A 24,985-nucleotide genomic window follows, 5' to 3' on the forward strand; every position below is an offset into this window, starting at 1 on the left:
TTGGAATGTTTAGAAGCCAATGAGTAAAATTATCTTGATTGTGTCTAAAGAAGATGACAAGCAGCAGAGTGAAGGATCTATTGGAGAGGGAAGAGCCCAGAGGCTATGCTCAGTTAAGCATTTTCAGTGTTCCACATGTGAGGTTATCAGAGTGTGAGCTGGGATAGGAAGTGGGAAGGCTAGGGGGATTCTTTATTGGTTTTAGGACTCATGTGACTCATCTAAAAGCAATGGAGATAATGACCCTACTCTGAATATATTTGAAATTTTCTTCGGGTTGCCAGATTTAGCAAATAAAAATATTAGAAGATCAGTTAAATTTGAATTTTGGATAAAAAAAGATATTTTTTTTTAGTATAAGTATGCCCTAAATAAAGCATGTGACATACTAAAGTTTCTCCTTTTTTTAATCAGAAATTAAAATTTAACTGGCTATCCTGTATTTCACCTGGCAATCTTATACTAAATAAGATCCTTTGACCTGTTTTGAAAGTACTTTTGTGGCCTTTTACGATTTTGTTTCAGATTTTGATGAATGTCACTCTAATCCTTGTCGCAATGGAGCCACGTGTGTCGATGGGTTTAATACCTTCAGGTGTCTCTGCCTTCCAAGCTACGTTGGGGCACTTTGCGAGCAAGGTAAGAGCTCTTGCAACATTTGTATGATGAACAGGTTGATACTTCAACTGTTAATTCTAGACAGCTCTTTTTTTTTTTTGAGCAATTTTGGCCATGTTGCAAATTCTTTTTTGCAGAGGAAATTCATAGGTTGCCTAAATACATTAGGTTTCCTGATGTGTTCGTAGCTCACAACATCTGAACAACAGTGTTGATTTGATCATTGTTGCTTTACTGATAGAATGGAATTGCAGACAGGCACACTGAGCTGAATTTAAGGACATCTGTCCACCTAAAGGAATGTTGTTGTATGTATTCCTCCTGGGGACAAATTAGGCATTGATTTTAATCCATGTATGTGGCTTGTACCAAGGAGTATTGAATTCAGTGTTAGTTGCCTTTATTTTCTCCCCCTAAGCATGTGAGACTCAATGGGCTTATTGTTCATAGTCAATCATCTCTGGAGAATGAGTTAATACAGTTGTGTGAATACGTTCGTCTTGGCTTGACAAATAATACAGAAAAGATATTGTGAACCAGGTTTCTTTCCTACTGAAGAAACATCTACTTTTTCTGAACGAAAGAAAGGCTTAAATTCATGATGGCTTGAATCGTGTGATCCCTGTAATTTGCATTTTATGGCCAACATGAGATGTATTTTGGGTGGTTTTTTTTTTTTTTTTTTTTTTTTTTTTTTTTTTGCGGTACGCGGGCCTCTCACTGTTGCGGCCTCTCCCGTTGCGGAGCACAGGCTCCGGACACGCAGGCGCAGCGGCCATGGCTCACGGGCCCAGCCGCTCCGCGGCATGTGGGGTCTTCCCGGACCCAGGCACGAACCTGTGTCCCCTGCATCGGCAGGCGGACTCTCAACCACTGCGCCACCAGGGAAGCCCTTGGGTGGTTAATGGTAACATATCTGAGCTCATCAATCAGAAACAGATTGCATACTCAGCACACTCAGTTTTGGACCATCGATTTCCTCTACTTAAAGTCATACGGTGGTTTGGCTTTGACAAAAGTGCTTAATGCCAAACTTCCATTCCACCAGACAAAACGAAAATGAGTGTCTAATAACTCAGGCACATTGGGTCTGGCCTCACATTCAGCTTTGCAGCATTAATCTGGATGGCATCACAATTAAAGCAAAAGTAAAAGGAGCATGCATTGAATTGCCAGTGGAAGGGGATGGGCGATGCTTGGGTTTTTTAGGGTTGTTTTTTTTTCTTTTTCTTTATCGCATAGGATGGGTCTGTTTCAGAATTTTAAAAGGTAAATATGATAATTGACCAGACAAGATCCTCTTCTTTAAGAAAAACAGTGAGAAAGATGCTATTTGTTGAAGAAAACAAAAGGGTGAGATACTTGAGACATTCATATATCTTATTGATAAAAACGATTCTGGCTTCGCTTAGTTCCAAGTATAAGGAGTGATTCAAAAAATCATTTGTTCAACAAGTGTTTATTGAGAACCTACTGTCTGCCAGGCACTGTTCTGGGCACTGGCGATAGAGCTCTGAATAAAACAATGTCTCTGATCTTCCTAACCCAGCATAATTCTTGGCAGGGAATAAAAAGAGATAGTATTTGTTGGATACTTTATAATTTACCATATGCCTCCAGGGTACACCATTTCCTTTGGTTAACAGCAGTATTTCCGTGGGTTAAGTGGGCCAGAAATTGAGGCTCAGGAAGGAAAAGTGATGTGTTCAAAGTCACACAGCTAGTAAATTAGACAGTGGGCAAAATGAACCTAAGTAGCCTTGGAAAGCCCAGTTTTTTCTCAGTATCTTCACTCTTCTAAAGTAACTTTTAAATATAAGCATTTTATTTAGATGTGAATCTGATAGATTCAGCAGCAACATCCTTGGAAGGGAGTTTGGGACCAATTACCTTTTTCTTCTCTTTAAAAGAATATTAAAGAGGAAATTTTTATTTTTTTTTTTCCATTTCTGGTACCACCTAACTGTCAGGTATATTCTATTTTATCTTAAAGCAAGTTTAACTTTCATCCACATTATTTGCTGAGAAACAGCCATCCCAGTCTGTTTACCAGATGCAGCTGTGCTCTTGTGATTTATTGCCAGGACACTGATTTTTTTTTCCTCTTTCCAGGTTGCCTAAGAACAAATGTTTTCTTCATTAACAGCAGTATTGTTGTCTAAACAGTTTTCTATCCAAATTTCGGTGATGACTGTGTTGTTTCTTCAGCTGACCTATTCTGTTCTTTGCTTTAGAAACTTCACAACTCCCAATAACTCTGAAATAGGGGACACATTTGGTGGAATGATAACAGATCTTAAAATCTAGAAGAAGGTCTTAGAACATTGGAGAGACAGTTCTGTACAGTTTGCCCCCAAAGTCAAGATACAGCTTGCCAGCCAGAAGTGCTGAAGTGTTGACAGTTTCTTAAGGCTTGAGGGCTACATGTCAGAAGTGTTGAAAACATTACCTATATAGCATAAAGAGAATAGATTTTTAGTGAGATTGTTTAAGAGTGACAGTTTCAGCTTCTGTGGTCACGAACAAGTGTTGTCGTACCCTTCACCTCCCCCGAAACACACAGGCAAAACTAAATCTGGGACTTTGTAATGTAACCTATGCGCTATGTGAGTTTTAAAGTATAAGAAATATTTCCCAAAGTAGGGTAACACTTAAGAAAACATCAATCCAAAAGAGTTGCCTTTTAATAGATGATATGTATGTCACATTATTTTTAGGTAAGTTGGAAAAAACAGACTGCTTCTGAAATTCTCCTTTCAGAATAGCCTCCTAGAAGATGCTGCTTGATACATAGTCCTTAATTACATATGTGATGAATTCATGAATGGTAAAAATTAGGTGAATCAGTGTGGATATTTGGCTTTTTAAAAAAATAAAAACTCGTCCGTTGTGTGATTTGCACATTATTTACAATCATTGGGAAGTTATGAGAGTACAGATAAATAATCTGTCCCTATTTGGTTTTAGCAGAACCACTGCCTCTATGTTTTGGACCCATGTCCTGATAGGAATATACACACCTGCTAATTGAGGAAGGCATTATAACAATGTCGTTGTCATGCATCTAAATTTTAGGATCCTTTGGTGTTTTGTGTGTAAGAGGAAAAATACTTAATCTATCTCAGTGATAAAAGACAAAGAAAGAAAACCAGACTAAAACCATTTGGGTTAATAGAGGATAAGAGTGTATAGAATAATTTTTTTCTGATATATTTTTCAGTAAGTTACGGCTCCTCTAGAATCTTAAACTGCGTGTCTTCAAACAAATGATCATTTCCAAGGTTAAGGGAAGCTATGCTATTACAATATCGTATCATTGACTTTGTCAGTAAGGGTAGTCTAAAAAATTTTCCAACTCTCCTCCCCTATAGACTAACCCCTTCATATGTGAAGATCTGTTTCCTCCCCACTCTTCCCACCTCACTTCTGAAATCTTCCATGGGAACTCCCCCCCCCCAAAAAAAAATCACTACATCCAAGTAGCCAAAATAGGCTTCACTCTTGGGTGCCAAGTGCTACTGTGATACCACCTAACTGTGTCTTGAGTCCTTTCCTGTGAAATTTGGTGGTGTCCAAACAACTCCGTAATATAACTCAAAACTTCCGGTGCACATTGTTTAAATCAATTAGTCAGCTGGCTCTAACTAAGCAACAGGCCTGATAGACTAAACTGAAATAAAGACTGCTCTCAGAGATAAGCTGCATCTGTTGTATGATTATGGTCTAAATCACTGAAGCCAGGAAAAAATTAACTCTCTCACCATGCAAGCTTTCCCAGAATTACAGGACGAGGAGGAAATGCAGTGAGAATCAGGAGACAATCTGACTTTCAACATGACCACCAAGTCAGACATATAAAACGAGCATTCATTTCATCTAGTAGAGTTTTATCTTCATCAATCAGTAAAATTAGGGGAGGGGAGGATGATCATGAGATAACCTGGAGTTTTCACAGCGTCTCCAATTTCATAAACTTCGCAGTTTTGTTAGTTTTTACACGTAACTAGTTCAGTATCTTTGTGAGATGTTTCGTGAAAGTTAAAATTATTTCTATTGATTACTAACATACAGTTTAATCTCACCTGTGAGTGGGCATGTCCAAGGGAAGATTGCCAATGAGAATGCAGTTCTAGGGACTTCCCTGGCGGTCCAGTGGTTAAGACTCCGCGCTTCCACTGCCAGGGGCATGGGTTTGATCCCTGGTCAGGGAACTAAGATCCTGCATGCCGTGTGGCACGGCAAAAAAAAAAAAAAAAAGAGACAGAGAATGCAGTTTTATGAGCAAGACAGCTTTCCTATGAAATACTTAAAAACTGGCAATCTAGAAATTATAGCTGAAGCTTACTGCCAGTGCAAAATTTAGACATATTTGAAAAGTGTTTTCATCTCACCAGGATACTGGTTACAGTGTGCTTGTTGCAAAAGAGAAAAATATATATTTGTATACACATATGCATATGTGTATATGGTGTGATGGAATGAGGGGTACTAAATTAAAGTCATTCTTGATAAACTTCAAATCCCGATACTTTTGCACTGGGAGTTACCTATATTCCCTCTCATTTTGGGAAAAAGGCTCACAGTCCTTAGCTATATCCCAGAAGCTGCCGACTGATGAAGAATTTTTTTCTTCTCTTAGTAAATCTTACAAGAGGCTGTGGCCATCCAGCTCTCTCTTCGGGAAGTGGGAAAGGACTATTTCCAGAGCCTTTGAAGTCCTTAAGCAAATAGAGCATTCATAATCCTTTTAACCAGAATTCTTATCTTATCACTTGAATGATGCTCTTTAGAAAAGTTGTGTTGGCAAGGAATTAGCCCCAATTGCTTCACAAGTGAGTCAGTAGACACTGCAGTCTAAGGAGGTTTTGAATGGCCCCTTTTCCAGTTTTTCTCCTGCTGAAACTGGCTTTCATCAGGGAAAGAGCAGTTCGATAGTGCCTTTCCAGTCCTAAGATGTATTGCCACCCACTTGGCAGGAATAATTTGGGCTCCCTTTATCATAATTTCTTTGTCATCATGACCAAAATTTGTGAATCCCTTGCTTCGAGGACATTGCATTGATATTGGCTTGGGTCTTCTATGAACTTTTGGATGGGTGAATCAAGTCTGAATGACATAGATGAGTTTAATAAGCCCATGCCTTGTTTCTTCCCAGACACGGAGACATGTGACTATGGCTGGCACAAATTTCAAGGGCAGTGCTACAAGTACTTTGCCCATCGACGTACGTGGGATGCAGCTGAACGGGAATGCCGTCTGCAGGGCGCCCATCTCACAAGCATTCTGTCTCATGAAGAACAAATGTTTGTGAATCGTATGTACCAAATATACATGGGTTTTCTGAAGCTTCATCCATTCTTACCACCTTCTTCCTTTTTCCTGTATCTAACTGAAAACAAATAGCTTTCTCAGTTGTGACTCAACTTATTAAATCCTTCATCTGTGAACTAAAATCATCTCTACTACATGAGCCCCCTACTTTGAAAAACATTCAACTGTAACATAGAAAGGCATTTCATGGTTTGCCAGCAGTAATAGTTGAAACAGCATGCTATAGGTCAAATCATATGAAATTACTATTTGATCATATTTTGACTTAAAGAAATGACCACCTCTTATGTTTCCAGTCTAATTCTTCCCAGGCTTTTGGTCTCTGTTTTGAATATGTACATATGCTGTCTAAAGTAAAAGAGAAAATTGTGTTCAGTTATTTTTACCCCAGTAATTAAAATTGAATTATAAATAGCACCCTAATCTTATCCTCTGTGCATAATTGGTTCTCATCCAAGTTTCTAATTATTTTAGACCATAGAAAGTGGGCCTCATATTAAGAACACGAATTGAGGGAGACTGAAAGCTAATGAAACTTATTAACAGAGCTGTTTAATAACTCCTTAGATTATAGCAAAGAGAGGAGGGCAGCTAGCTTTTATGTAGAAAATACGTAGAAATGTTTTGCTCATGAAGCATTGTTTGATGCTCTATTAAATATGTTCTCGTGATGCCTGCTATCTCTTAGAAGTTTGTTAATTTGCAATCTGAGTAGAGGTTCATTTAACTTTTTTTCATGGTGTCTTTGCCTGTGACTCATTTCACAGTGAAAGTAATTATTTTTGAGGAAGTTTTGCAGATCTGTCCAGTCTAGGTGTTCACCATTAAAAATGCTTTGAGAAGAAACATGTGGCTTCCAAAATGAGGCTAGCATGGGTGAGATCTGTCACATTTTATTGGTTCACTGAATTTTTGCCAATTGCACAGTTTAATAAAAAAGTAAGTGGAAAGTTTGTATCATGAGTAAAGACGGAAAAAAATGCTTAATTGTCGTGCACTGCTAGGGAAATACTTGTCCACGTCTGATATTTTAATGTTTCACGATATTTGCAAACTAGCTTTTTGGTTTAAAACACATTGGGCAAAAGAACAAAAGATAGTTAGACCATGAAAGATTTTTATGAGCAACTAAACAGAAATCCAGCCAGAAAAGAGGATGCATGATTCATGCCAAAAATAGTTTGCTTTGATACATTTCGTCCATATGTGGGAAAGATAATAAAATGTCTGTGTTGTTCCCCTTCTCAGGTGTGGGCCATGATTATCAGTGGATAGGCCTCAATGACAAGATGTTTGAACATGACTTCCGTTGGACCGATGGCAGCACACTGGTAAGTTACTGATGAAAATGACACTGATTCTAGAACTTGGTACTGTGTGTTGATTGCAGAGGCACATTAGACTGGAGACCAGTTAAATATCTTGCTCAGGGTCACTCGGTGAACTAGACGGGGGTTAAAAATAGAGGTAGTTCCCTGACAATTGATCCATCTACCAGGGCTCCAATCAAGGTGGCTCTCTTAAAAGAATAGTGTATCCGATTTCCATTGAACCCGAAAACCGCAGGCTCAGCAGAATTGCCTCAGGTCTGTATTTCAGATGGTTATCTTTGTTTTGTATAGCTTCAAAGCAAAAAGGAAAATAATACACATAAGTGAAAAGGTCCTTTAAAAAATACCTTTTCTTCTTACATAATTGCCCTGGAAGTCTGCTATAAGGCGTGGCTCATTTTTATCCAAGCAAACATGCTCATTTTTTACATCTTAAAAAAGATTGTTGAATTATGATCTTGTAAATTTCTTTCCATTCACTCTGCTGACTAATTATGTGGTTTTTTAGCTTTTTCTACTTCTTGAAGAAAGGAGTGATTTGATACCCACATCCTTGAGTAAGCTGCAATAAGGTTCTTAAGTCAGGATGGATGAAGCTGTTTTGAGTCACTACTAGTAAACACACAAGTCTAATTCTTTAGAACTAGTTCAAGTGTGGTTAGCTATAATGGTGGTTCTGGGCTCGGGCTGTTCATTAGAATCACCAGGGGAGCATAATTAAAAAACTGGTGTCTAGGCCTCAGCTCAAATTCATTAAAGCAAAACCTCTGGCAGCTATATTTTCTAAGTGTTCCCTGTGTGATTCTAAAATGCAGACAGAGTTGGGATCCACTGGGCTAGACAGTTAGGTGTAAATTCAATTCTAACTTAGATAAACAAGAGGAAGACTTGAAAATAAGCACACACAAAAAGAGTTTAAAAATTAAGTTTCATTCATTACTGCCATTCATCTGGATTTAATGAGTTTGACAGAACGTAAAGTTCATTCTAGAACAGAGGCCAAACGAATAATTGTTTTCAGAAGTTCTGCTCTGCCTGTTCAGGAAAGCTTCTCTGTGCTCTCCTGGACATGCCCCTCAGTTTATGTCTGTGTCACTCCTTGTACTCAGTGCTTTGCACTCATTTATTCTCCACAGTAACTTTAAGAGAGGCATTAAGCATTTTATAGGTAAGGCAAGGGATGGTCAGTTAGGCTAAGCTATTTGCCCACAGTCACAACGCTATTAAGTGGTGAAGCCGTAGGCTTTCTCCTAGCTGGTACCTCCTTGACTTTAAAAAGGGTATCCCTTATCACATTTTGCCTTTAGGAACCCTAAAATAAAGCCTGGCTTGCCCTTTCTCTGTCATCACTCCTTATGTTCAATCAGCACTGTTTGCCATTTGTGTGCATAAGTAGATTATTTGGCAAGATGCAGAAAAAGTAGGGAAAGTAGATTGTTCATAAAATATATTCCCCGTAAGGTATAGGATTACATCTCCTACATCAATAGTCTCATTTTCTTCTAATTGTCCTGGGTGGATGGTATATCTGCAATTGTTGTATCTGTATGTTTTCATTTTGCTGAAATGAATAATAATTTCAGGGAGATAACTTTGGTCAGATTAGTAGTGGTTGGTATAGCATGACTTCTTATGTATTCATTTTCATTGAAGATAGACAATTTTGTTTTTACTAATTTAATTTATAAGTGAACATAAAAATTAAAAGGGTTTTTTTCCTTTATATTACAGATAGTTAAGACTTTTTATAATTTTATTAATGTATATTATAAAGTATAGGCATTTAGTCAGTTTTCCCTTGTTGAATGGAGGCTTCATTCCTGTGGGAGAAATTAGGTCTAGGATACCCGCTATTAAGTCTTCCTCCCAAAGACTTTCCCTTATAAGTGGTCCAGTAAAAGTACAGGCTCTTGTGAGCTGTAGTGCAGAAGCTAGAATGCCAAGGACCCAGGTGGCCAGTTGCAGTTGCTACTTCCTTGTGCCTTGCAGACCTGGACCACGACTTATCTCAAAGTGTAACTGTTGGCTGGGTGCCTGTATGGTCCTGCCATGAGCCTAAAATAGTTGCATTTGCCACAGTGAAGTGAATGTAAAGTCTGTCATTTGCAACATACTGACCTGATAGGCCAAGTCCCTGACTGTTTCCAGTCTGTCCTTGGTTATATAGAATTGATTTGTATATTTTCATTCTCAGCATTTTTCTGTTTTACTAGATGTCTATTCTGGTCTCTCCAGTAGCAATTCAGCTCTTCAGAGAAGTGGTTCTCTTGCCTGCTTTTTATTTCGGAAGGTGTGTAGGATAAGGCCCTATGCCCCTGTGAGCTTGGTTAATGGGACTGAATATTGGCTTATAGCTGGCAGATGAGTGAGGTCTGTAAATTATCTTCGGGAATTTATCTTGCCTGTCAGGTGCCATCCAGGTGTGCTTGATTTCATCAGATGTCATTATTCCACTATGCTGAAGCAAGCCAACTCAACTCATTATTTTGTCTGTGTCCATTAATTTTTAATGGACTGTGCTGTGAAATATACTGTGAAAAAAATAACTTAATTACAATTTCCATAGTCTAGACTGGTCCTAAATTTGGTAAATAAGTGGGCATTGCACTTTGTCAAAGGAGAAATATTGATCTTCCTATGAGATTTTCAGAGGAAGATAACGTAACCTAAGATAGATAACTATACAACATAAACAAGAAACTTACCCTTAATTAATTCACATTTTCTAATTGGAACCTAAGGGTTATGGAGAGAGCACCAAGGAAGGGCCTCAATGGGAAGAGGGCAGCAAATGAATTACATACACAAGGCAAAGTTTATCAAAGAAAGGACACAAGTAAATCCAGGAAAAACTCTGACGGACCCTTGGTTTCTTCTTAATTCACTCTTTGTGTAAAATAAAAGTGTGCTAAGGAGTGTCCTTAACTTTGAATATTTTGGAACAGAAGAGACCATCTGCCCAACAGCCTGTCTCCCTCCCATTTGACTGATCTCTGGCCCACTTTCTGCTTTTCTAACCACGCTTGCCTCCATCCCTTGCTTTCAGAGACAGCCTAGGTGTCTCTTAAACTTGTTTGTAGTTCTCTCTGCAGCCACCATCCCCTTAACAGGTTCCATATGTGCTCAGGCCTTTGAATAAAATAGTTCTCCTTTGTTTCGCTGTTTACTCCAAGTGTCTTGCTTTTGAAAATATCCCTAATAGTAAACTCTTCATCGGGAAAAGCAGTATCTGCTTACAATTGGGAATGGTGTTAACTTGACTGCGTGCAATTTCAAGAACTTTGTTTATGTTTTAGAGTGATTTCTCCCCTCTCCCCTCCACCCCCATTTTTTGTTTGAAAGGTTTATTAGAGCTTATCCTTCTTGGGAGGTAGAGCAGTATTAATACAAAAAGAACCTTTGATATTTACTGTATGTTATCTTTTGTTATTCAGTCTTAGAGTAAAAATAAATAAGTTAATATTAGGTCTCAATTTCAATCAGTTCTTTTCTTGAAATAATTAAACTTTGCTTCCAATAAATTTGTAGTGTATCGTATTTAATACGATTATCCTTTATAGCTAGACTAATTCAATTTATATGCTTATACTAAATTAATAATTTTATTTGGCCAAGTTATCTACTTTGCCCTTATTCTTCAGATTCTGATGGATTCATCCCACATTATTGGTTTCTATAATAGGATGTTGATATCACTAATAAAATGCCAAATTCTTGCTTTTATTGGATCTTTAAAATCTTTTTTATTCTTTATTTGGAGTGTTTACCCAGTAAATTTCACAAAAGTATACTCATGAACAAAATTGGTTCTAGCCTTACCCTTGTGATTTCTATTAAGGTTATTTTCTCTTAACACATTTTAGTTTTCACTTTGTCACTTGATTTCCTACTAAGCAGTCACATTTCAGTTTGCCCTTTGGTTTTCTACTCACCGGTCATTCTTTAACTTGACTATAGATTTCTAACAGCAAAATGCCCCAAGTGCTTATTAGAAAGCCTGACAAATAACTTCAATAATGAATTACTTTACTTGTCACCCAAGTAATGTCTTCAAAGACACTAAGTTAAACCATCCAAGTTAAATACACATTAAACCTGGCGAACTTGAACAAACATTTCTTATCTAGCTTCTGTACTATTAGCTGACTTTTAAGTTCTTTCTTTAACCTATTGTTAAATGAATGACTAGTCTGAAGTGTTTTCCCCTAGATCTGTTTTTCAGTGCCTGTGACCTTCCTCTCCCCTTGCTCTGAACTCTTGTTACGCCCTTTTTAATTCGGCAAATGTCTTCCTCTTGCCTTCAGTATAAAATTCTGTAATTATTATCACGGCATACCAAGCCCACTTACTCCATCTGCTACTTCCTAAGCTGTCTCATCTCAAAATACCCACAGTTCCAGGAATAAGCCATGACATCTCACTTCTGCTGGTCTTTGCATCCGCTTGCCCTCGTGCTTAGAATGTTCTCACCTCTTGTCCTAATTTCATTTGATAAATGTTTGAATACCTTGCTTAGCCAAGAGTCACCTTCTTCCAGGAAGTCTTCCTAGCTGGGTGTGACTAAGAGCTCCTTCTCTGTGTTCTAGAAGCCCTTTGTACCCTCTTCCCATCCTACCACTGGCCTCTATAGTGTTAATTTCCTGACACTGAGCTTTCTGAGGCAGGGATTAACTTTCATCTCTATTTTTTCTGCACCTAGCAGAGTGGTTGACAAAAATAGATATTTGAATGATAATCAATATCCATACATTGCTCAACCGATTCACTTTGTTATCTTTTCAATCCTGAAAGGACCAATTAAGTCTTTTGGCTGAATCTCTATGTGACAATTCTTGTTTATCTAAATTAAATATTTTATTTAAAGTTGTATCAGTATGAAAAACATTAAAATATAATAGGTGGTACTTCAAATATGACGAAAAGAAAACAAATGTTTCTCAGAAACAGAAGTATGTAGCTGAGCATAATGTATCTTACAAAAGTTATTAACCCAAAGGAAAACAGATGTTCCTACTGGAAATGATGACAGTTTTGTCCATGGTTGTCCCAAGAATACATAAGCTTTGGGAAGAGGAGATGGAAAGCAAACTTTTCAAAGGTTTAAGTTATATCAGGGCAGATTTTCCATGAAGTTTTAGGAAACTGACAATTACTCAAAACTTTGACTTTAAAAAACCTTATTATCCAAATCCAAAACGTAGTGAAACAAGCAGAAGGAAATCTCACTCCTAAGTGTTCTCAGCTCATTTCATTTTTTATAGGTTGCTTGACCAAGGATGACTTGGTTGCCTAAGGTTGGACAGGTCTTCCTTTATTTATCCACTATCTGAGTCCATTCTTTCAAGCACAGAGGGAGCCAGACATCAGGGAACACTATGGAATCATTTATGTTTCTCCACCTATATACACCCTGGCAAAATCTTTTTTTTTTGCGGTACGCGGGCCTCTCACTGTTGTGGCCTCTCCCGTTGCGGAGCACAGGCTCCGGACGCGCAGGCTCAGCGGCCATGGCTCACGGGCCTAGCTGCTCTGCGGCCTGTGGGATCTTCCCGGACCGGGGCACGAACCCACGTCCCCTGCATCGGCAGGCAGACTCTCAACCACTGCGCCACCAGGGAAGCCCTGGCAAGGTCATTTTTACAACTTGCTTTTCAACTACAGACTGTGGTGTGTCCATGGACAGCACAGTTAGGGAGATATTGGAAACCGGTAGGTGCCTTAATCACACTACTTTTTATAACATGACTCCCTAACCAATGGTTTAAAATCAAGCTGTGGACCTCAGGGATTTAAAGCTGTTACCGTCTTGCCCCCTCCTCTCCCTGAGCCCCAGGAATAAGATTCTCGCAGTGGCAATTCTCCCGAGGTCTGTATTGCTCCCTTCTGTGTTCTCTTTAGTGAGCTCCCGCAGCACCTCAAAGCTCAACCCTCACCACTGGGGATCGGACGCTTCAGTGGATCAGATGAAGTTACTTCAAAGGAAAATGTCACCTTAGGTTGCATTGTCCAGAGGTTGAGGATTGAGTAGAACTGACAATCCAGTTCTCTTTTTAAAATGTTGAGGAGCTTTAGGAAAGTTTGATTTGTAAGGAAAAAAACAACCAAAAAAACCTCTGACTTTATCCTTATACATTAAAAAGAACATTTTCTACATCTCTTTTACATTTTCCATCTGTCAACACTATTTTGTCAGCACTCAGTGTCAACCCATGCAAGGCTGCTGGCTTGTCAGCTTCCTGGGAAGTAGTCACGGCCTTCTCACTCTCCAGTGTCCTGTTTGGAGAAAACAGAGACTTCCTTTCCTCTGCACTTTCTGGATCTAGTCAGAAAGTTCTCAAACAAGTTACTAATTCACAGATCCTTAAATGTCTTATTTTCTAGCTCTAACCAACTTATCTTGCCCCTTGTTAGTTAGGATATAGATTCCAAAAGGCTAACTGATAGCCTTTTGTGCTTAAAAAATGCTACTTGAAAAAAATATTTCTGGAAGATAACTGAATTTGGCTTTTTTTTTTTTTTTCACTTTGATAAACATGGTTGAGCATTGGCAAACTGCCACACCTAGAATTTGGGACACCCACTTGCCCTCCTGGTTATGCTGCAGAGTTAATGAAGGAAAATAGCCAGATTGGATGTGGAATTGACTTTAAATCCAGAGACCCATTTTCTCCTTTCATAAATAAACATGTTAGTCTGTCAAGCAAAGTATGGTGAGAAAAAAACCAGCTTTTAAAAAGGTAGAAACAATAAAGAAATAGCCCTTAACCCAGGAAGAGACACCTAAAAAGGAGTAGCTCGCAGGCCATAAACCATTATTCTTTTTTCTGCAGGAATGTATTATTATTACCCTTTTATAGACACAGAGGTTCATATCCTCCTCCCTCTCCCAGATGTCTTGGACATTGAAAAGAGAATCAAGAGTATTAACTAATTCCCTGTGTTTTCTAAGCTGGTTTGTAGGTTTGAAGGATCGTGAATGATTTGGCAGAAAACAATGATGCAAAACAAAACCCCCGGGGCTTCCCTGGTGGCGCAGTGGTTGAGAGTCCGCCTGCTGATGCAGGGGACATGGGTTCGTGCCCCTGTCCGGGAAGATCCCACATGCCGCGGAGCGGCTGGGCCCGTGAGCCATGGCCGCTGAGCCTGTGCGTCCGGAGCCTGTGCTCCGCAACAGGAGAGGCCACAACGGTGAGAGGCCCGCGTACCGCAAAAAAAAAACAAAAAACAAAACCAAAACCTTAAGTTTTACTTTTTCTACCTGAAAATCTTAGAAAACTTCCTGTAAAGTGTTTGCAGATGGGTGTGTGTTGGCTATGCTGTGGTTTTAGCTCCAAGTCAAATGCCACTTCTCTGTGAGCAAGTCACACTGCATATCAACATTAATTTAATTATGTTAAATCTCACAGGCTTCATTAGATTAATCTAAAAGCCAAGGAAAACATATGCTGTTTCTTCATTCTTTAGCACATTACTCACCAGTAGAAGAATTTTCAGTTTCTTTTCTGAAAGACCATTGAGCTCTTAGTGAACATTTTTACTTGTGTTGCAGTTCAGTTTGATTTGAAACCAAGAACTGGTTCTTCTGATTGTTCACATAAAATATATCGAGCCACAGTGTAGTTCTAGAACACAAAACCCTCCTCTCCGCCTTTCCCTTCCTTGAGTGCAGATGGCTATTGATGGGCAAACAGCTGGAAGAACAATATTTACCCACCACTGGAAAATCATTTCATATTTGACAAGATTCTCCTTGAAAAAAAGAAGCATTTATCAACGTGGTAGTTCCTTTTCACAGAAGCTTTTCCAACAGTGCTCTGTGAAACCTTAAAAATCACACATGGTTATTTAAATTTAATTGCTAATTAGTTTAAGGCAATGCATAGCCATGGAAAAGGCCAAGAAAATGTTGAATGGGTTTGGCAGTTTCAAGTTGCATTTGGATGGTGAACACTTCCTGACTGAAGACCTGTACAAACAAACTTGGGGCGAAGGAACCCACTGGCACCATTCATGGTGGGGATTAAATGCAAGTGGCTTAGTGGGGCTGTGCCTGGGACCCCGTCTCCAAGTGCTCTCAGAGTGGGAGGAACTCACATCCTTTGGAAACTGCTGTGGATAATTACTACTTTGTAGGGCAGTGAGCTCATGCTATTACACAAGATTAGTGCTGTGCTCCAGAGCTGGCAGATCCTCTCTCCCGCACAGAGATTTGCCAGCTAGGAAAATAGTGGGCATATTGCCACTTTCACAGCTATCAGGAGACCCCGAGTTAGTTTTTTTCCCTTCGACATATTCATGTTTGTAGGATCCCACTCCAGGCTGCCAGCCTTGGGCAGTGACACCAAAACAAACGTCTCTTTCTCCTTTAAAACAAAGCTGCTCTTTTCCTTTTGGTTGTTCAACTAAAAGACAACAGCCAAACCATAACCTCCTTTAAAACATAAATAAACAAGGACCCAGACCAGAGTAACCCACAGCAAGTACGCAGATCAGAGGAGGGTATATTTCTACCTTGCAGTGAGGTCATTTGCCCCAACAATTTAAAGAAAACAAAATTAAATATAATCCCCCACAGACTGCAAACAAATGCCTCTTGTGACCACAGCCATGGAGGGAAAAAAGGCATTTTAAAGTTAACACATGTTTTGATTTCTCTAATAAGCAGTTCTTCTAAGCTCCCGGCAGATAACTGTTTGACCTGTGTTCTGAAAGGTGAGGGCGGGGGGATAAACCCAGAGTGGTTATTCTGAGTTCTTTATTTAGTGCAAAGGTGGTTTCTTATCAGCATATGTTTCAAAAGGGTAAGCCGTCGTCTAGGGACTGTGTTTTCTATTTGGAGTTTGCTTTTATCCTTTGGTGGTTATCTGCTTACCCCTGGCATCGACTGCATTTGGATGTTATTTGTGGCCATGTGAGTACAGCAGTGGCACTACCGGTTCCAGGTGATAAAAGGAGTTTGAACACAGAGAAGTCAGCTTTTAGTACAGGTGTCATGTTTTTATAGCTAATCTACATAAGTTTTTACCTACAAACAGACTGAATCACATACAGACATGAACTGTGTGCATTGGTGTTTATTTACGATCTGCCCTGTCCTAAGGATTTTAGGTGGCTATTATAGGCTTTGCTTCTGATGCAGCTTCACTGTTGATGCAAATCATCTGATAATTTTAAAAGGACAAATAGAAAAAAATAAATATTGTAGTCGAACATTTTCGTCAACTGGAAAATTCAGATTATAGCTACATTGGCCTGTAGCTAAATAGAATGGGATTGGTAAATACTGTTTAGCTGAGGTCTTTTAGCAAAGTGTTCTCTTCTTACTTTTCCTCACAAAACTGAGGGAACCTATCACAGATAATCCTTTAATCTTTTTTTCCATATGGAGGAAATAATCATGGTTTGGGGTGGGGCGGGGGTGGGGGGGACGTCTACATTGCTTTGTTAACGGTGACTTAGTTGGTAATTCAAAATCTAATGATGGATGGATATCACCACCTAGTGGCCATATAGTATTTTGCATTTCAAAACTTCACATTCCCAGAACTCTGCTTAGGTCTCTGCAAGAATAATATTCTCTGTGAATTAAGTCCCTATAGCTTTGGGTTTTAAAATTCTAGTATGAATTGCATTATATCATGAACCAGAAAGTTAAATGTGAAATGAGATGATTTTTCAAATGCAGCGTAAAGCGAATACATGGAGTCACATGCTTAGTAAAATCCTAGCAACTGAGGTAAGCACTGGGACCAGTCTTTCCCGTATCTTCACTTTATACACAGTAATAGCAGTGGAAAGTTTTCCTTGGCTGGTTCCCTTGGCATGTGAACCTAGAGGACATTTTTGGTTTTCTTATGAAAATTTTTTTACAGTGAATTAAATCAGCAGTGTTTGGGGGAATAGAGAGTAGGTAGAAAGCAGAGACTGGACTGTTCGTGGAAAAAAACTCCAAATTATAGCTTGAAGCCTTAAATTCTCCCAACAATTACCATAATATATTATGTCAGAGCATGGCTTTACTGGACAAATGTCAAGAGCGGTTTTTATCAATGGAATGTGTGCGGTTAATTGTTTAAACATACTTGGCAACACTCATAATAGTTCTAAAACATAAAGCCTTTAATTGGCCATTTAAGATCATCTAAATTACAGTGAATTTTAAGAATAAAAGGTGACTCAATCTAAGCTGAAAAACTATAGGTAAATACTTGGGTAGGTACAAGGTCGATGATAGAGTAGGCCCCTGGCAGATGCAGGTTCAAGATTTGTCGTTTCAAATATACATGAGAGACCCTGAAGATCCACAAATATGAACTATTTCGTACTTTTTGCTCAGGCACAAATTTGGACTGTACCCAATGGCTGGCTAGTATGTAAAAATCGTTCAATTAGCTGGCAAGTTTGTCCAATGGACAGCTCAGTTTTCCCATCTCTAGGGGTCTGTTGATGTTTATTCGACTAACTATTTAACCATTTTGGACCTTCTCTATTGTATTTATGGTGGGGACCTCTCTGCTACACAGGTCTGTGTGAACAAGGGCATTCCCAAAGGTCTAGCCTAGATATATCCTTCCCTGTTGCCAAGAAATACTGTATTGGTAGGGGTGTGTGTACGTGTGTGTGATGGTAGTAAATCTCAAATTTGTGTCCCACAAAAAGATGAACTTAAATTTTATCTAGTGTGTGAAAATTCCATTTTCTTTTTATTAGAGAGGAAAAGAAACCAAGAGATTCTAAACAGAGTGTCTGTTTAGAACTAGTTAGTGCCCATCGATTATCCTTTATAGCTATTTGACCAAATTAAATCGTAAAATCTCAATGAAAAGAATTTGAAATGGGTCAAATATTATGGAGAAGGGCTAGTTATCAACTAAGTTTTGATAAGTCCAGTTGCTTTGAAAACTTCTTAGTTTTAAATTCTGATAAAAGGGATTTAAAAACAAAACTCTTTCATGTTCCGGGAATTCTTTCTCTACTAGAGGTTGAAGCATGACCTTATTATCTTCAGGGTTTTGAATTTTGAATTGACATTATCTTCTAAAGACAAAAAAAATCTTGATGTGGAAAAGCAAATAGTATTTTGGAATGTTGCATGAAGGGTAAGTCATTCTACGGTTCAAGAGCTTTCCATGATCCAGCCTTTTCTTTTCACCATCCAGCTGCTTGCATATTTCCTCATAAATCGATTTGCTTATATATGTATCATATAAAGGACCAGCTGGGACGTGACTGTCACAGCAGTTAACTGACTAATACTGGATGGTCTCGTTTCCTTTCTTGAACTGAAAGCAGTGCTCAGAGCTGAACCAAGCAAACTCCTTTTGTAAAGCAAAGCAAAGTACCTGATTTATTTTTAAATCTTGTGTATTTCCAAAATAATGCTTTTTTAAAAACCAAAGTATAGTTGATTTACAATGTTGTGTTACTTTCAAGCGTACAGCAAAATAACTCAGTTATATGTGTGTGTGTGTGTGTGTATTCTTTTTCAGATTCTTTTCCATTATAGGTTATTACAAGGTAGTGAACATAGTACCCTGTGCTATACAGTAGGTCCTTGCTCTTTATTTTATATACAGTAGTGTATATCTCTTAATCCCAAACTCCTAATTTATCCCTCCCCGCCCTTTCCCCTTTGGTAACTATAAGTTTCTTTTCTATGTCTGCGAGTCTATGAAATAACACTTCTTTCACCTTAGAAAAAAGACAGTGATCCACCTCTAGTTCAATTACATTAGAGTTTTATCTTCCATTTGTTTTGTACATGCTTGTGATACTAGTTATCTGCTGAGATTCAGGGCCATGGATCATGGTGGTGTGTATTTTAAAGATAAAAGATCATCTGGTATCTCTGAATGACAGTTGGGACTCCTAGATACTATATAATCAGAGTCTCCTTGAAAGGATGTAAACCCTGTCTGACTTTAGTAGATTGCTGGTAACTTTCAAAAGCAGAGACCCTACCCCCATCCCCAAACACAACACATACCTTTTCCCTCCCCGTATGTTGATTGAATTAAGTTGGAGACTTTGCAAAGAGCTGGGAAGGAGAGAATAACTCTTCCGCCATTCTGCTTGAGACACCTAAGTCAAGTTTGTCTTAGATCTGTGGAACTGAGGTCACTCTCCGAGAGTGGGGAATATTGGCAGGCAGGGGAGTCCCGTGTGCTCCAGAAGACCTGCAGGATAATTCTCCGCTTTTATGTTAATATAAGACAGAAGTAAATTTTTGACAATAAAATACAGATTATTTGGAATAAAATAATCTAAGTATTTGTAAAGTTTGATAGATTGTAATGAATAACTTCAGTCTGCTCCGACTTTGTCCTCTCAATATCAGGATTGGTTCAAAATGAATTCTCTGGTTTGTGGAGACAATTTTCATTCAGGAGAATGGTACTTAGCTGTTAGATTTTGGCCAGGATTTTAAAAATCATTTTATGCTTTTGGCAACTAACTTGCTTGAATCTGATTGGGGGGAAAGGAAAGAGAAAACAATAATTGAAAAGTTAATAAATCCAGTTTAGTTGAAATGGTTGTCTTTTGGGGCACTTTTTTTTTTTACACATACAGAGAGGTAATCATTTAATTGGAACACTACAAGTAACTTTTTCATATAGTGTACAGCATTAAGCAGTTCATACTAGGTATAAAAAATTACCTCTTAATAAAATGCATGTTTGTTAGAGAACATGTAGATAAGTTTACATCTGAGCTGGCTTTCCTTTACATCAACTATGTGACTTTTGTGTCATAATTTTCTCTGCCATCAAAAGAGAACAAAAATGCACAGTAATCTAGGGGTTTCTTTTCAGACATGGGATTGATCTAATTCTGGTCTCTGGGGGAAACAACGAGAGTTCAAGGTCTGGAATGGAGAACATGAGTCTCTGAGACAAAAACAGGCTAAATCAGCATTTATTTTTGTCAGCAGTGTTAAAATGAATTCTCCCCAAGCCATGCTGGCTTTTTGGAATAATTTTAGTTTGCCCATCCAGCCCTAGAAGAGGGTCGACCTGGGCTAGATCACCCAGGATGTTTGCTTATAATTCCAGCGAGGAGAAAAAAATCCAGATGGGAGCAGAGAATTTTTCTCTGCTCATTCCAAGAGTCTACATTTCTGTATGTATGAGACACCGTCTATGTGAGAGAGGCTCGATTACATTCTTATAGCTCAGAATTGATTTCCTGAGGAGAGCTCTCTTCCTAACATTTAGCTTTAGTGAAAAAAATACATTATTGAACCTAAAATCAATGATTTATTTTTTCTACTATTTTTCTCTGCAAGTGATATTAAATAAGGCTATAAGAATTCAGGAGGAAACAAAGAAAGTTGTTCAGAAAACTGGAGTTTCCTTTGCTAAGTCAGTTTGGCAGTAACATGGAGCAAAATCAAAGCATCCTAGCCAAAATAAATCTGCACAATGGAGCAATCAGATATGAGGTAATAGTGTGACATGCCTGTGGGTATCAAACATTCTTGCAAAAACCACAGACTTAAAATTTGGTCCTGCACCATTAAGCCACAGTTCTGCCAAGCAACAACACAGATCACTGCTGCGAGCCAAATGCAATTCCCACCCAAAACAATTAAATCTTTTACCAGAGGTCTGAGCCTGGGAAGCTTAAGGCCTGAGAATTACTTTGGTGGCATGGAATCAGAATCTCATTTCAGTGTGAAAATGAGATGGTTATTGTTCAGATCAGGAGGAAATGTCAGCTGCAAAATACATGGCAGTCGAGGGACTTGGATGACTTGAAGTGATGTTTGTTGAGGTTAGATTTAAAAAGTGTTAGCTAAGAAATCGGTAAGTTCTTTCTGATTGCCGCATAGCTCATGTTATAATGTTCATTTTTACTGATTAGAAGAATAATTTATGCTCATTCAAGGGAAGTTGGAAAATCTGTAAGAATGTATAGAATAAAATATTACCTTAGTCTCATATCACTAGATATAAACTTTATAACATTTTACTGCATTTTCTTTGGGTCTTTTGCATACACACACACACACACAACTGCATCGAGAGTATGCGTAAAATTCGGATTATTGTACATTTTTAGGACTTTGCTTTTTATTTAACTTAACACTTCTTTTAGTATCTTCCATCTCCTTGTATAGTCCTCAAAGCCAAGATATTTGATGGTTATATAATGTCCCATTTGTCTGGCTATACCATGATTTATTGAATATGTATTTGCTCTATAGATTTTTCCCACTTACTGCTAGTGTAATATTTTAGATAAAATGTTGTTCATATCTCTGATTATTTTTTAGGATAGCATTTTAGAAGTAGAATTATGAAGTCCAAGGGTAGGAACTTTTTTTTTTTTTTTTTTTTGATGGTACGCGGGCCTCTCACTGTTGTGGCCTCTCCCGTTGCGGAGCACAGGCTCCGGACGCATAGGCTCAGCGGCCATGGCTCACGGGCGCAGCCGCTCCGCGGCATGTGGGATCCTCCCGGACCGGGGCAAAAACCCGTGTCCCCTGCATCGGCAGGCGGACTCTCAACCACTGCGCCACCACGGAAGCCCAAGGGTAGGAACTTTTTAAGGCTCTTGGTATGTATTGCCAACTGTTTTCCAGACCGGTTATTTACTTCTGCTGACTTTGTGATTGTCTTGCTTGCTGTTTGCCAGCAGCAAACAACATCTTCGATCAGGGGCAAGTATGGATAGGGAGGAGCGCAGCACACTCTGGGGTTCATTATTTCTAAATATGAAATTATTTATTAAACAACACCACTATGTGCCAGGCATAGCTCCTGGCACTGAGGATACAGGAGTAAACAAAAGAAGCCAAAATCCCTGTCCTCAATGAGCTCACACTCTACTAAGGAGAAAAAATATATTAAGTAAGTAAAATGCATAGGATATTAGAAGGTAATAAGTGTTATGAAGAAAAATAAAGCAAATAAGGGAGATGAATAGTGTGGTAAGGCCAAGGAAAGGGGAGCACTGCACAGTTTACACATGGTATTGGGATGCTGGAAAATTTTCCACCTTTGAGGACATTCACTGGTTTCCTGAAAGAGGTTAGTTAGAAAGTAAACTAGAAAGTATTGAGCTCCAAAATCCAAATTAAGTATATGAGGAACTCTGGGATCTTTCACCATAAAAAGTATTCAATTTAGATCTTTGTTAGTTTTAAGGAATTCTTATTCTTTATTAATTTAATTTTTAATTTTATCCTGCTTTAATTCATCTGTTAAAGACAGCTTAGTCATACAGCGGCAGCAGGCTGAATGTGACCTTTATATCTGCATTGTTACTCCATTTCCTTTTCTGTTATCTATTAAAGGAGGGTAGCCGAAAAAAAAAAAAAGGCAAAAAATAAGACTTGGTGGGTGGAGGGTAAGAGATGGTAAGGAAAGGGAAATAAGCAAAGAAAAGGAAAATAAAGAAATAATTAGAAACCCAGGTCAGATCAAATGTCAGTTCCCAGTCGTAGGAAGACCTGCCAGACAGAGTGCTTTGGTGAGTACGGTCCTCTGAGCATCTTTCCCAGGGCCACCTAGGGGGTAGCTCAGTGGTACCATTCAGGCTACTAGAGTTGAATTTAAATCCATATAATTTCTGGATTTCCACCAGAGAAATAAAAACACCCTTAATTCTGTGTTTTGGAAAAAAAGTCTTAATTAAGCTTCCCTTGGTTCTTTGAAGTTTTATCACTTTTCAGAGACTCTTCTTTACATAGCAGAGGTCTCTTGTGTCCTATCTTAATTTTGGCATGATTGAGGTGTATTTCAAAGCAAAGCTAAGCAAAGAGATTGAAGGAAAAGTAGAAGGTCTCTTAATCCTCAGGTTTTCAAACTTAAGGTCTTCTTCTCACAAATTATTTTATCAAAGATCTAGGTTTTTACCATATTTTAAAGCTTTAAAAACCGCATTATTTTCTGAGAAGAAAGAAACATTAGAGCCATTCTCTAGTATATTTATTATACATTTTTAAAAGACATAAAGATAACCATGGTGCTTTTGGGAGTAACTAGCAGGACTGTTTTTTGGCGTGCTCTGAATTGGAAACAATTGCCTTAACTCATATACAGTTCTTTCTTCTCTGACTCTGTCTTTTTCAAATAAAATCTCTTAACTCACTGTTTCAACCACAGACTCATTTTTCCCCCCCTTGGTTCTTTTTTTTTTTTTAATTTTTATTGGAGTATAGTTGATTTACAATGTTGTGTTAGTTTCAGGTGTACAGCAAAGTGAATAAGTTATACATACACATGTATCCACTCTTTTAGTTTCTTTTCCTATATAGGTCATTACAGAGTATTGAGTAGGGTTCCCTGTGCTATACAGTAGGTCCTTATTAGTTATCTATTTTACATATAGTAGTGTGTATATGTCAATCCCAACCTCCCAATTTATCCCTCCTCCCCCTTTCCCCCTTGGTGACCATAAGTTTGTTTTCTACACACAGACTTATTTTAAATTTAATTCAAGGAAAGACTAATAGATCTGTAGGCCCAGAAGAAACAGTCACATTTGCCATTGTCACATAAATCTGAATACGTATTTCTTTCATATGAAGGAAATTTGTCTCCACCAGTCTGGTCAGCATTAGATGTGATTTAAACTTGACAGTAGGCAAAGCATATTGGGAAAGCGATACCCAAGTTGAGCCAGAGAGACAATGAACAAACATGTCCCATATCACATTCTAATTAACAGACCGGAGGCTAGAAAGCTTCTCTCTTATTTATGGTCCAATATTATTTTCATCCCACTAAAGTTTGTTATTTTTGAATAGGCATAAGGACTATGTTTTTCATATAATTATTGGTTGATATGGAGGTCACATTTTAAGGCAACAAAAATTTGAATGTAAACCTAAAAGTCCTGGGTGTTTAACATTGCTAAGTTTCAAGTTATTCCCAGTCTTGCTGGATTACTGTAAGAGATAATGCATACCAAGTACCAGAAGAGGGCTTCATTCATTACTGGTGCTGAATAAAAGACATGTATTACTGTGATGGAAGGCAAAAGATATTTCTGGTTAAATCTCATTGCTCAAACTAGGGAATCAAAAGGTATCATCTAAAGATGTAGATATAAAGGTAACCAGTAGGAAAACATCAGGTCAATAAAATTCCTTTTAATTATCTGAACACACATTAAAGAAAAGCAAACATATATTTATAGTAAGACATTTTTAAAGCATTATCTTGTATATTAATATGCATAAATGTGATAAATGTTCCTATTAAAACAACTTCCAGATTAGATCATAAAGCAAAACACAACTGAATGGTGCACATAAGAATCATATCTAAAATAGAATTACTCAGAAAGGTCGAATATAAAATGATGGGCATAGGTATATCGGGTAAACAGAAAAATAAATATAGCAAATATATCAATTTATATATATATCAACATAGCAAAGAATTTGGATGAAAACAATTACATTCAATAAGACAAAGGTACTTTATAGTGGTAAAAATATAAAAGAAGGAATGACCATTTTATTGCACTATAATCACCTCTACATAAAATTATATGTGCACATAAGGTTTGGAAGAAAACATGACAGATAGAGTGACGAGATTATGAATTTTTTTCTTTAGTTGTTCCACTTCCATTAATGCTGTTACAATTAATAATAATGACATGGTAAAAATTCTTAAATTGAGCATTGATTCCTTAGATATATATCTCATCGCCAAAGGAAAAAATATATATATTTGTTGAAGAGAGACTTT

At 38.0% G+C, this 24,985-nt stretch overlaps 1 protein-coding gene across 3 annotated transcripts in view; it reads left to right on the top strand.

Moving 5' to 3' along the window:
- The window catches only part of VCAN (versican), a 113,608-nt gene that overhangs the window by 81,505 nt on the left and 7,118 nt on the right, over positions 1-24,985 (top strand). For all 3 annotated transcript variants that reach the window (XM_067731172.1, XM_067731174.1, XM_067731173.1), the window contains 3 exons: positions 526-639; positions 5,774-5,932; positions 7,198-7,280. In XM_067731172.1, coding sequence (XP_067587273.1) covers positions 526-639; positions 5,774-5,932; positions 7,198-7,280 — 356 coding nt within the window. The remainder of the gene's footprint in view (positions 1-525; positions 640-5,773; positions 5,933-7,197; positions 7,281-24,985) is intronic.

Source organism: Pseudorca crassidens, chromosome 3 (assembly GCF_039906515.1).
Source record: "Pseudorca crassidens isolate mPseCra1 chromosome 3, mPseCra1.hap1, whole genome shotgun sequence".
NCBI classification, from domain to species: Eukaryota; Metazoa; Chordata; class Mammalia; order Artiodactyla; family Delphinidae; genus Pseudorca; species Pseudorca crassidens.